Source organism: Nothoprocta perdicaria, unplaced genomic scaffold (genome assembly GCF_003342845.1).
Source record: "Nothoprocta perdicaria isolate Ctin4 unplaced genomic scaffold, notPer1 scaffold_0, whole genome shotgun sequence".
Lineage (NCBI taxonomy): Eukaryota > Metazoa > Chordata > Aves > Tinamiformes > Tinamidae > Nothoprocta > Nothoprocta perdicaria.
This window is the reverse complement of record NW_020454092.1, coordinates 18,120,857-18,133,842: the sequence shown is the minus strand read 5'-3', so window position 1 is coordinate 18,133,842 and position 12,986 is coordinate 18,120,857. Positions and strand designations below refer to the sequence as shown.

General features: G+C 45.2%; 2 protein-coding genes across 3 annotated transcripts; one reads left to right on the top strand and one right to left on the bottom strand.

Annotated features, from left to right (window-relative positions):
- The first annotated feature begins 3,123 nt into the window (after nucleotides 1-3,123).
- LDLRAD1 (low density lipoprotein receptor class A domain containing 1) lies at nucleotides 3,124-12,099 on the top strand. 2 transcript variants are annotated; one of them, XM_026034528.1, is made up of 6 exons: nucleotides 3,124-3,146; nucleotides 3,546-3,600; nucleotides 5,123-5,236; nucleotides 5,512-5,649; nucleotides 5,768-5,896; nucleotides 11,590-12,099. In XM_026034528.1, coding segments are annotated over exons 1-6 (459 nt in total). In that variant the 5' UTR covers nucleotides 3,124-3,125; the 3' UTR covers nucleotides 11,592-12,099. The 2 variants fall into 2 exon arrangements, with proteins under 2 accessions (XP_025890313.1, XP_025890304.1); XM_026034519.1 differs by lacking the exon at nucleotides 11,590-12,099 and adding an exon at nucleotides 6,565-7,093.
- On the bottom strand, nucleotides 8,997-12,711 carry LRRC42 (leucine rich repeat containing 42). Its single transcript, XM_026034508.1, has 7 exons — nucleotides 12,228-12,711; nucleotides 11,670-11,801; nucleotides 10,576-10,694; nucleotides 10,253-10,341; nucleotides 10,047-10,160; nucleotides 9,806-9,890; nucleotides 8,997-9,414 (listed from the first exon to the last, which is right to left on the bottom strand). Exons 1-7 carry the CDS (start codon nucleotides 12,665-12,667, stop codon nucleotides 9,158-9,160), a joined length of 1,236 nt encoding a protein of 411 aa, XP_025890293.1. The 5' UTR covers nucleotides 12,668-12,711; the 3' UTR covers nucleotides 8,997-9,157.
- Nucleotides 12,712-12,986: the final 275 nt, after the last annotated feature.

The window sequence follows — 12,986 nt, the reverse complement described above, 5'->3', positions numbered from 1 at the left end:
AATCTTAATTTGCAGTCTTTAATGGTTGTTAAATTCTGGACGTTAAATTGTTTTTCAGYGTGGCAGCATCGTGGCCCAGAAACGGGGGTGCCAGCAGCCCTTGACAGGTACCTGKGTCGCGAGCACTATTGCCAAGGCCTCAAATGCCCCTGTAGTTTTGGGGATTGACTAAATGACGTTTTCAGAGCACTGGTTGCGGGACACAGTGACGTGTCTGTGGTTACGGTGATTCAGTTCTCAGTCCTTCATTCCTGCTGCTGTTCTGCAAACATCACTGTACGTCACTGCGGCCCYGCTGCGGGACCAGCTGCCAGGGTTCTGCTTCAAGCAGTAACAAGTGCAACTTATGCAAAGGATGTTCAAAGATCAGTTTGTGAGTAGGAGCTCTCCTTTGGTGGTGATTTCTGAAATTTCTTCTGCTAACCTTTTCAGAAGAGAAATCCTCATCTAGAGAGCAGTCCCCATGTCCTTTTCTAACACAGCGAATGTTTTTGGACTCTGCTGAAAATATTTGTGTTTTTTCCTCTTTTTCTATTACATGTTGTTACAGGAGTGTTTTATAGCTTTCTGAAAACCTTGTTATTTGTGTGTTTCACATGCATATAGTACAGCTGCTGTTACACTGGTGATTTGTGATTGGAGAATAAGAAACTTTCCTTTGGTTTCTGAATCAGTTGACTTAAAATACTGCTTGAATTCCTAGTTTAGGATTAAACAACTGCTTTATTTCGAGTTGGAGCTACTCACACCTTCACAACAAAGAGGAGACAACAAGCAGATCTAGAGGTTTTATGTCTTTTGTTCACAGCATAGTGACTTCAGCTAAGTAGTAAGTATGGAGAAGGCAGTGATTCAGTTCTGTGCTGTTAGGTCACAGGGAGCTGCTTGTGCGTCTGTAGCAATCTGTCACTTGGCACTGCTGTCCACAGAGTGAGCCAGAAGCTGAAGAATTCTGGAAGTTTTGTAGCATAAGCTCTTGTCAAGCAATCTTCAGTAAGATCAGATACTATTAAGACTGTAATAATAGAACTGTTTCTAAAGATCTCTAATCTAAACAGTATTAAAACTCTCTTGGCACTTGAATTCACAACTTAGATTGACCTATACATATTTTCTAAACTTTTAACTTGAAATCTTCATCTCCCAAGGATGCAGTTTGGGTTAGATCTCTGCACACAGACCACTGTTTAAATGAAGGCTTAAAGCTTTGGAGTTGCAGGGGGGAGAGATTTTAAGTTCCCTTCGGCCTGTGGTCACGTGAACTTGTGTCACGTTTGAGGTGGAGATATCTGGACACGAGTGGGTCGCCCGTCACAACCCACGTGCAGTTCTCTGCTGGCAGCAACAGCTGAGGTTTGTCTGTTCCTTTTTGAGGCCCTGGAACTAACCATTCAGTTGTCTGTTGTCCTGCATGTGTGTTCCCTCTTCCACGTCTCTCRTTTTAGGCAAAGATTCTGTGCTTCAGAAGGGGTCGCTCATTCTGGGTACRTGAAGTGCTGGGTGCTCCTCGTTTTGCTGAACTAGCAGTCTCTGGCTYTGTGGTGTAACTCGCCTCTAAAGCCTCTATCTGATTAAACTCACTATCAGACAGTAAACCATTTGAAGGCTTGAAATGCACCTGCTCTATCACAACTAATTAGAAACTTAAACTCTGCCTTCAAAGAGAAACAACCGAGATTTAAGGTACGCAGCTTTTAATCCTTAGTCTTTCTCCATATTCCTGTCAGCACGCAGAGCTGGGGCTTGTTTGCTACTAGGTGTTTTCAGGGTTTTCACCCCGTGCTCCCTAGCATATTGAGGCACCTGCCTGTTCCTTTCATGGGTGAGGATGCAGCGCTGCAGCTCAGAGGCACCGTGAGGTGGGACTGCCTTCCACAAGCTGCTGTTTTATGACATGGAGTATATCTTTAAACTCTTCTGCTGAGTATTTTTGGCATCTGGGGCCTTGGTATGTCTGTGTAGCTGGTATTCCTCCCTCTGACCATCTTCTGCAAGCTATAATTTAGTGCTGGTCAAACCAGGGACTGTATTTTAAGCTTTTAGGCCTGGATAATAAGTAGCATGCTGTTCAAGACAGGATTAGCATAGGGGTTCTTGGTGCYAACTTAAAGGCAGTCCAGTTGCCAACTTCTCTGCTTGCACCAAAGGTAGTTTAGGTAGTGCCCAGAAGAGAATCTGTCAGGCAGCAGCAACTTGTAGCCTCTTTCTTGAAGGGGTAAAATTGCCCTCTTGTGCTGTGGTGAAGCCTTCAGCAGTTTGGAAGGGATTTAATCTGCTTCTAAGTTCCTATTAGYTGACCTCGGTTGGGCATCACTGCAGACCAGGAAATGTGACTCCGTGAGGAAAAGGGACCTGGAGAACTTGCTGGGCCTGTGTCCGGTCCCTGGAGGGAAGMGGCTGCGGTTGGTTGTGTCCTGCACAGCTTTGCAGCAGCCTGAGCTTTCCTTGCTGTGAGGCTGGCGTGTTAGTGTTCGGGGAGAGGAGGAGAGAAGACTCGTGTGTGAAGATGGTCTGATCTCCCTTCAACTCCCATTGCATTTCRTTTTCAAGGAGGGCCTTTCTGACTTGTACCAATGTAAATACAAATAAAATCGGYGGGGAATGAGCCTGGGCTCGGGAACATGGAGCAGTCATCTTTCTAATTGGTGTCAGGAGTAGTGAAGATTTTGAGGTTTTGAATCTTCCGAGTCCTTTATCATTTACCTGATCATTTACTTTTATCATTTGCCTTATCATTTACCTGTTCTGCTGGCTGTAGCAGAAGAGCCGGGAGCACACGCAGCTGGCTCTGCATCCTGCCCAGCGTGGGCTGGGCAGCCCTGTTCACCCCGAGTGATATATGTCAGGTGTGGAAAGGTGAGTGAGGGGCCTGCAGCGCTCGTGCAAGGCACCAGCCCCGGGCACCGCGGCCGCTCTCGGCCGGAGCAGCGGGAAGCTCTCGAATTGCCTTTCCCRTTGGCTTTCCTTACCTCTGTTTCTGTTTGTAACCAGGTAACTCTGCAGCATGCAGGGCAATGCTGGCCCGCACCGGAGCCTGCCTTTGCTGCCAGCCTGGTTGGATTCAAGGGTGCAGCAAACTCCCCGGGGTCCTTCTCGCCGCGCTGAGGATTACAGCTCCATGAAGCATGAACAAAACTCACCCCCAGGTATCGTCCTTCCCTTCGGGAAAATCTTACGTGCAACTGTTCCCTGAAGTGTGTGTTTTCCTGCTGTTGTTTTTTGTGCAACCTCTTGATCACTTGTTTCTGGGAAATTTCTAGTTGTTTCTCCTTAGCCTAATTTGGTATAAATGCAAAGTACTASTAATAAGTACTGGAGTAGAATTAGTGCTTATTTTAATGAAAGAGTAACTGAAATTTAAAAGGTAGTTTAATTGCTTCTGAATCAAATCTTTGTCCCACTTCCAGTAAAGTGTTTTTTCTTTGTGTATATAAAGAATAATGAAAGGAATCATATGTTCTTATGTAAGATGACAAACATTAGAAAGACATCAATTGTGTGATTATCATGTGCTGTTCCTGTAAAGTGTGTTTTATTTCTTCTAGAGAGGTGTTCATGTAGCTACTTTTGATTCAACAAAGTCTTTCTCTGAAGCGAAAGGTAATGAATAAAATGCATTMCTTAATGTTTTATTTATTATTTTATTCAGTGGAAGCAATCTCTTTGTGTACAAAYGAATGAAGTCTGTTTAGGAAAGTACAGACTCAAGTAATGATCTACTGAGACTGTGATTTGTTTGCTTTGTTTGTTTGTTTGCTTTGTTTGTAGTGAAATATCCAAAGAGTTTAAAATACATAGATTTAAGCTCCTTGCTCCCACTCTGGAGTGAGCAGTCTTACAGTATTGTACAATATATAATGTTTGGGTCCAGAAAAGACTCAAAATGAACATCTAGGCTTTTGGTATATTTGCTACATTTTTTTAATAGCCAAACTTCAGCAGATCTTGTCCATTTTAATAACGAGAAGGTGAGATCAAATATAATCAGTGGCAAACCTGTATATCAAGTTGCAACAACGTGACTCCATTATTTTTTAGTTTCATCACTCCATTATTTTTTAATTCATATCTGTCTGCAGCTGTTCTGCTTTTTGGTCAAAGATCCTGTCTGGTAGACGCAGAGGTGCTGTAGTGCACTCCTTTAAGCAGAACAGTTCTGCATTTGATTCTTGTTCAAACAAGAAGGGAGGATATGGTCACGGCAGCCAGAATCATTCTGCAGTCGAGCCAARGGCTGGTTCTTTTGTACAACACAGAGCAAAAAGGTAAACAGAAAATAGCTAAGGCAAAAATTACAACCTTTTGATCAAAGCTCTTAATGTTCAAAAATACAAAGAACCTGTTTGTGCATACAAGGTTATCTTAAGTAATTAGTTACGTAGTTGTGGGTGTTTCTCAGAGTACAAAATTCAAATTTTCCTGTTATTTTAGAAATCTGGAGAAATCCAAGAAAAAAAAATGCTGAGTTTGAACACTTGATATTGCAGGGAGCTGAGATCAGGATAGCTGATCAGCTTTGCTCTTACATGTGCTGTCTTTGCATTGCAATAGCTGTGGTTTTGGCCTTTCACTTCTGCATTTTGCTTGATTTACATATGTGGCTTTCTTAAGGTTAAACGCCCTGGAAGTGGCTGCCCTTTTTATTCTGCAGATATCTACAGTCTTTGGGGAGGAGAAGGGCTGCTCTGCAACGAATTCTCATCACTCTGAACTGTCAGTGAGGGCCTCTTTAAGGGGGAGCGTTAAACAAAGCCAGCAATCCAGGTCAGAGCAGAAAGCCTTGGCACTGCCAAATGAAATTCTGCCTCTTGGCACATTTTGCCTTGGGCTCTAGGAGGGCATCCTTCCAAGCCACCACCAACCAGCTCAATTCCCTGCTCTGTTTCCTGTGCTGTCCTCTGTAAGAGCAGCATTTTTGGCTTGCAGTGTGTAGCTGGAGAGCAGTATTGTTCATCTTGCTCTGTGTGGGTGTTTGACATGGCCAGTTCCATGCACAGAGTCCCCTGAAACAACACTCTTGCCGTTTCCTATGCTGTTCCCTCCTCAAAAGGCCCCAGCCCTCCTCAGAGCTCCCAGACCCCCGGGAGCCTTTCCTATATCCCGCTCCCTTGTCTCCCGACAGCCTGCTGCACCCGGAGGAGGGTCTGCATCTCTGCCGTGGCCCTGCTCGTCCTCGCTGCCCTCGCGACCATCGTGGGTTTGGCCGCCACGCTGGGACTTCTGCTGCACGTGCCAGGTGGGTCTCCCGAGGTTTATTGTATTTTGTTAATAGGAAATGGGCAGAAAATCATGTTACACATGAAGAGCCATAGTGCATCTGAGCACAGATCCCTCTGGCTCTCAGTCCTGCTTCCAACAGGCTGGTGTTCACTGCCAAGTGACTGAGGATAAGTTCAGGCCTTAGGTTATCTCCAGAATGACGAATTGCTGAATCCCCTTCCTTCTTGTTCTGCTCTTCAGAATGTGAACATGAAAATGTCTGAAATAACCTATTTCTTGCTTTCCCTTCAGTGAACCGTTTCTGTGCAGCCTCTAATAACCGGACAGGCTTCTTGTGCGATGACGGAGTGACTTGTGTCCCAGCCAGCCACGTSTGCAACAGAATCCGGGACTGCAGAAATGGAGAGGATGAGCAGGAGAAGCTCTGTGGTGAGCAGTTTTGTTATGAACATCCTCGCAGTGATGCTCTTCTGACAGTGAGGAATTTTTCAGCAGATCCGTCTGTGCCCTGTGGAGTTCAGCATGTTTCTTGTATCTGGTTTTGTAGATGACTTGCCCAGTAGCCTTCCAGGATACCTGGTGTTCCACTGCAGTAACCCTCTGTACTGGATCTACGCTGATCAGAGGTGTAACGGGATGAATGACTGTGGAGACTGCTCTGATGAGATGGAGAGCTGTAAGTCCGTCTTCTGGCTACCATTATACAAAAGGTTTTGGCTAATTGATTGAAATAGACTTTTAAGGGCATGGGACTCATTGATAGTGTTGGAAAATTCCCCTTTGAAGGCTAGTGTCACCCTCTAATACAGGAGTTAGCTAGGACGTGAGTAAGCAGCATGCACACTCCTTCATGTCACAGAGCAATCTGATGTGTAGCTGTAGCCAGCAACGATAATTCGGCACTAGCCATTGATCCTTGGTCAGTAGATGGGTATGTCCTGAAGGACCAGGGAGAACTGAATGTCCCTATGTGGTAAAGTGAACAGTTTGGGAGTTGTCTAGTGCATTGGGGTGCACCTTTCACTGCAGGTCGGTGCCTAAGTCACATGTGGTTTTGAACCTCAGTCAAGACCTGCGTGTACCAGTAGCTTTCTCCGGAGTAGCTAATCGTTCTTCGTAGTGTGGTACATCTGCCACGTAAGTCATCGTAATGTCAAGTGTGATTGTCCTCTAAATGTAGCATCAAGTGAGGATCCTCTGTGGCGGGTTCACAGCTGCAGAGTTGTCACCAGTGGCTGTTCCCTACTTCCCAAAAGGATGAAACAATTCTTCCTAGTGTAGGACAGGAGATAACTGGTCAGTGCAACAGGAACACCTCTGATCCCCATTTTTCCCCCTTCCCAGTGGCTGCCTGCCCTCCCTGTGGGTCTGAGTGGTGGAGCTGCACCCCAGTGCTCTACGAGTATTGCACCTGCATCCCAAAGAGACTGTGCCGGGATAGCATCCAGCACTGTGCTAGCTGGTCCGATGAGTATATCTGCAAGCCGTGAAGCCTGGATGTTGAGGGACACTGGATGCCTCGTGGCACGTTCTGCATTGTCACCTTTAAGCCTTGTTGTTGTCCTGCTGGCCACCCACTTGCTCTTGGAGTTCTAACCTAAGCACAGCCTGATTCTGGGACACCTTCACGGGTTGTGTGAAGGGGAGTCTTTTCTCATTTTAAAACAGGCAGCACAAATTCAATAAACCTGTTAGTTGTGGGAAGGCTGGAGACGGTCTCTGTGCTGGCAGCAGCTGGTGACCAGGTTCTAACCACAGAGCACCTGGGCTGAGGTGCTTCTGTATTGAAATGCTGGCTCCCTTAAGGAGAGTTAGATGCAGGGACTGCAAAGGTGGGTTGAGGTTTAGCCTAAATGGTAAAGCAGATCAAACTGAGAGATGTGAGCCTTTCTTGCCTTAAGTTTAGAGTGAGAAGGAAAAAAGGAGAGGAAAAAAAGGCAGTCAGAGTCTTGGAGTAGAGCAGTGAGCAGGGCCCCACATCTGCTGCTGGGGCAGCGGGGTGCACGGCTGGATCCATTCATTCTCGTTTCATTTCTGGGCAAGCAGGGCAGGATCAGAGAGGCAAACCTTCAAAGCAGTTTACAGGATTAAGATACAGACGTGCCATTGAAATTTAAGGAAGATTTGGTCTTTTTCCGTTCCTTAAAAAACCTCACGTATCCCAAATCCAATGTCTGAAACACAGATTTACTGTGAGTGCACTTAACTTTCCTGGGTCCAAAATAAACTTCAGGCAATATTCTTCCTACCACTAACCCAGGTCATGTATCTTTAAACGTGAAAACCAATTCATTCATTTCCTCTCTGTCCTGTGATCTGAAACTTGACATGTCACTCTGACTTGTATAAACTGTGAATGTTTGTTCTAATTTGTAACTGGGATCCAGCTATAGCTCTGAAAGCTCTTTTAAAAATGGCTTTTCTGTTTTCTGACKAATACTTTATTTCATGAGATGGTAAAACTATGCATTATAGATCAGGTACTACAGGGACCTTTTAAAATCTGTATTTAATTACTAGTTCTCTTTTATATGTGGCGAGGATGGATGTCTTTTTCTGTGTCTGTAAAGCAGTACTGCAGTGCGTCTAGTGCTAGAGCTCAGAAGAGAGGTTGAGTTTTGTGACATTTCTCCCTTTCAAGCTTCCACTCTCAATCACAACACGTAAGGGATGTCTGTTTCTTACTAGAAAATCCCAGTCACTTAACACTTTTAACAAAGCTGATTTGGAATTGGTAACTAAAGCCTGCTATTATAATCACTGTATCTCTCTTGTTACCCCAATATATGTTCTGTGGCAGTTGATGAGGGAGTATTGCACCTTCTTGTAGGATGAGCTTAAGAAGGGAAGATTCAGAGGCAGCATGAAGTCAGCCTCTCCTCTCCCCCCTCAGAAGAAGAGCTGTTTCACTGAAAACAGTCTGTCCCCATCGTCTTGGCACCTTCTCTCAAGATACTTGTACTGATCTGATCCCCTCTCAGTCTTCTCTTCTGCAGTTCCAGCTCTCTCAGCCTTTCCTCTTGAGAGATGCTCCAGTTCCCTCATCTCCACAGCCCTACACTGGACTTTCTCCAGCAGCTCCATGTCTCTTTAATCATCTGAGTTTCTGGGAGGAAATGTAGGGCTTGAAGGTGAGTGTGCCTGCTGTGTGGGCAGTCCTTTTGAGGAAATTTCAGCAACAAAGAAATGGAGTCTTTTCTCCTCTCTTCATGTGCCTTTGAATTGAAGTTCCTTAGGGTGGCATCTTTGTGGATTCTGAGGAGGTGCTGCTTTTCCTGCTGCTGAGCAGCAAGACAAATATGAGCAAGCAATGACAAACGACCATRAAAGGAAGATACTCTTTAAATAAGGACTAGTAGAGGAAACCCGTAGTAAACTCAGTGCCTTAAAGGACACTGTTCATGGGCACTCTGCACCTCAATCTGTTCTGAATGAATTCAGGCCTTGGCTGTTTTCCAGTACAAAAAAGCTAGTGTTAGAGCTCTATTTTCAGCTTTAGATAGACTGTGTTTGCTGCCCCAGTGACAGCTTTAGGCTGAGTATCAGAGTAGCTAGAAGATTTTCATTGTTAACAACAAGAAAACCTTTTCTCTGCTCATCTGACTTAAAAATCAGGAGTTGCAATTATTAGCCTCCTGTTCTTGAGCATGCAAAAACAGAGAAAGAAGAGCAGGACCAACAATTTTTCTGAATTATGTCTGTGTCAAAAGAATTACTTAAGGTTAAGAAAAAAACCCTTTATTTTAAAAATTAGGTATTCAAAATATACAGTAGTTTTATTATCCTTCTCTTTGACTTTAGCTCTACTCTCCCCAAGCAAAAGCAACTCACCACTGAATCACAGCAACCAGATTGAACAGTCCTGGTGCCCTTTGTCACTCCCTCTCAGTATTCTGTCATTAGCAAGAAAACTATCAAAGACCCACTCCTTTCTGAGTCAGTAGGTATTCAACAAATCCCAGTCCTCCACAGTGAGGCACAGATGCTTCTGTTTGKAAGTCCTTTCTCTCTCCTGTTCAGCCAAAACTCTTTTTTTATTGTTCCTTAATTCACGGCTGTCTGCAGTCTCCCTTTTCAGAGGTAAAGGGCAGTTTTGGTTTTCTTYCTTATAAAACTGCAAGCTTCCAGAAGCTTTTGTTTCTGTCTCCATCAACTTGCATTTGATTACTTCCTGTATTCTGTGCGTCTTGCCATCTACAGAGAAGGAAAAAAAAAAAAAAAAAAAGTTCAGATTTGGACCAGAAAAGGTCCTGAAAACTGCATGTTCATGTTGCAAATTGCTTTGACCGGGACAGTGTGAATGGAGACTGCTTTGCTTGGGGGAAAAAAAAAAATAGGGAAAAGAATATTTCTMTTTTGTACTTAGAAGTTTAAGGAGAGAAAAGAAGTTTAAATTCTATTATATGTGGCCTTAAGACCCTTGTCATACTGTTGAAGATTTATTTGCCTATGTAACAGAGAAATGCAAACATTATGATACAGCTGCACAGATGGCTGAAGTTACACATCTGAGATGCTGTTTGTACTGAGAGAAGATGTATGAAAAGATTCCCTGTAGGAAATAAGCTGTCTATGCAGTACATACAGAAGCGCAGAGCTGCTGTGCTGGATCTCAGATGTTCTTGTTGCTTCATGGCCTCCATAATTGCCTGCTCCCACTGCAAAACAGTCTGAAATGGAATTTGAAGGAGTTAAAAATGCTTCTTTGAAAGAGCTTAAAGAAATACTATTGGAAACAACTCATTCTGTACTGTGCTGTTCAGTACAGATTCCATACTACACATGAAGGATTTCTAGCGAGCAAAGCAGATCTAAAAGCCACATACCTGCTCTGCCCACCCCTCTGTTCTGCAGTTGCTGTGGTCAAATTCTTTCAGAGGCACTTTTGAGTGAACGAGGCCTAGGCGCATCTGGAGCCGCTGAATGACTGCATTAACATCCTAGTAAAAAGACAAAGCAGTAAGTGGGGAAGGTCAGTTGGTTATGAAGGGTTATGCTTGTCCAGGAAGCTTGCACAGAAGCTCTGCTTTACCTTGAGACCTGCGCCTGAAATATCCAAACAATTCAACTTCTTGAAAGAAAGGAGGTATCCAATTCCCACATCTGTGATATTAGGGTTACCTGTGAAGTCAAGTGAAGTTAGTGCAGTTGTGGAGGTGGAGACAGATGGTCACAATGCCAAGAAACAATTTCTTCCYAATGCCAATATTTAAACAAGAGAATTGGGGACCACGTTGTGATATGCTTCATGTTTTGAAAACAAGTAATTTTTTGATTTGTTCCATCAATATTAAAGAGAAGTTCTTCTTTAAAAAGATGGAGCCTACTTCTAATACTAAACCATGACGCACTTACAAGATAAATCTAGTATCAAAAGATTCTCAAGTCCCTTCTTCAGTACTCGTACGGGTGCTGTCATTCTGCGAAGGCCAGCGTCTGATAAACAGTTGTCTTTCAGGAGAAGCCTTTTTACACTGAGAAGAGAAAYGCAAATCCACAGTTAACAGTCGCATTTTTAGATGGCTTTACAAAATGTCTTAGAATTCTATGTACAAAGTATGGGCTCTTCCTGTGCTAAGCCTCAAATCTACTGTTTTGTTAGTATTACTAAAAAATACAAAATAAGAAACCTGGGTTCGTAGAGCTAGCAACTATTTTTGTATTCCCCTTACCTCCCAAACAATCCCAGAGCACAAAGAGTGGCTATCAAACAATAATGTTTTTAATAAATTAAAGTTATTAACTCAGGGCTGCTAATTTCAGCTCAGAAGGGGAAAAAAAACTGACAAAATGAGACAGATTATATTTGTAAGAGTTATGGCAATGACATTGAAAGAGACTGAGCTATTATGACACCTGAACAAACCTCAGAGAAAGAAAATACRTTTTTTAGAGCACTTCAAGACAAGCTTGATGCATAGCACAGTCTATGTTAATATCTGCTAATTATCGAGCAATTAGCCTGCCTATTGATTCCTCCAGCTTTCTACCTGTCAGTCTTTACTGTAAAAATTGCATAATTATTCTCTAAATGTTAATTAAGGAAATATTTAATGTAGTGCTTATAGCAAATCATTTGGCACATTAATTCAGTTAAAAAATTGGCTGATAAATTCCTCCCTAAAAAAAGAGGAAATAAAAGTCTAGAGCCGTTGAAAACTCCTAAGATGCATTTAAGATGGACAATGGAAATTWAAAAAAGCTGATTTGAAAGCATAAGACATTAGACCTGCATTTCTGTACTCTCATATTCGTAGCACCTTTTGAGATCTGGATTTTGTAGAACAAATTCTATACTTTATCTCAAGAACAGATTTATGAATCTAAACCTTTAAACTTGTATGTTGTTCCATTGAAACTTTTTTATAGAGCTGTAGCCAGATTGTTTGAATTGCTCAGTGATGGGAGAAGAAAATACCATGCTCGATTCTACGTCARGAAATTGGTACCTAGACAGAGCTTCTTTAGTGAGATGTTCCAGCAGTTCGTGCTCATCTCCAAGTTTGCAACAGGAAAGATCCAAACACGTCAGCTCCCGGAAAGACTTAATTTCTTCTAGCTTCTCAGAGATAACCAAGGATCTGTGAAGTGCAAAAAGTCATTCACATTTAGACATGTCAGAAGGGTCCTAGATGAGGATCTAGTTGTCACGAGTGTTAATGGGGTCATTGCACATTAATACCTATATGGAAACTGCCAGAAATTAGCCAGCCAGCTGCCTGTCTGGCCCGCAGTCCGCACATCTGAGTTCCCAGCCGTCTGCTTGAACCAGCATCGTGGTTCTGCTCTCGCTCAAACTACTGGACTAGGAATTGGACATCAACTTGCAAACASCGCTTATTTCAAAATAAAGCGGGATATATATTCTAGTTTATTTCACATCAGCATCCCAAATGGTCACTGGACTAAAATTAGGCAGTGTCAAACCTGGTATCTAGGGGAGAAAATAATTGCAGGGCGGCCCGGCAGCCGCTGGCGGGAGGCGGCCGCGGTGCTGGCGCGCTCACCTGTTCCGCAGGCACAGCGAGCGCAGCACCAGGCTCCCGTAGGCGGCCGTGAACTTGTGCAGCGCCCGCAGTCCCGCGCCCGGCTCCGTGAACTTCTGCCGCGCCTCCGCCGCCGAGAAGAGCCTCTCGGCGACCTGCTCCGGGAAGCCAGCGAGCGATTCCACGCGCTCCACGTTGTCGGAAACGTAGCCCAGCGCGAGGCTGAAGAGGGACTTGGCGGAGTAGCRCAGGCTGCCCTCCCTGGTGTAGGTGAAGATGAAGTGGTCGGTGCTCCGGCTCCGGGCGCCGCCGTCCTCGCCGCTCACGCGGRGCTCCACGGAGAAGGCCCTGGCCACGGCACGGCCCTCGGCGCCCGCGCTCACCACGTGCAGCCGCCCGTTCTCCCGCACGTAGATGGGGCCCACGTCCGGGTGGCCTTCGGAGCGGGGCCAGCTCCACATCCCGTGGCCGGCTCTGCAGGGACACGCCGGGAGACGGGTATGGAGCGGCACGGGGAAAGGCCCTGGATCCCGGCACCCCGGGGTGGGGGTGGGGAGACAGGCCCCACAGTGTGAGCCGGGGTGAGCGGAGGAGGAGGGTGAGGAAGGCTAATGGTTGCCTGCAGCGTGGCCTGGCAAATGGTCCTGGTGCCCGCCCCGGTGCCACCGGCGCCTCCCGGGAAGAAGGGGTGGGAAGGGGGGGTTTGGAGGGATCGGTGCCTGCCGGGGTTGCCTCGGGCCCGGGCGGGGGGCGGCGCTCCCGCCGAGGGACCGCGGGCGC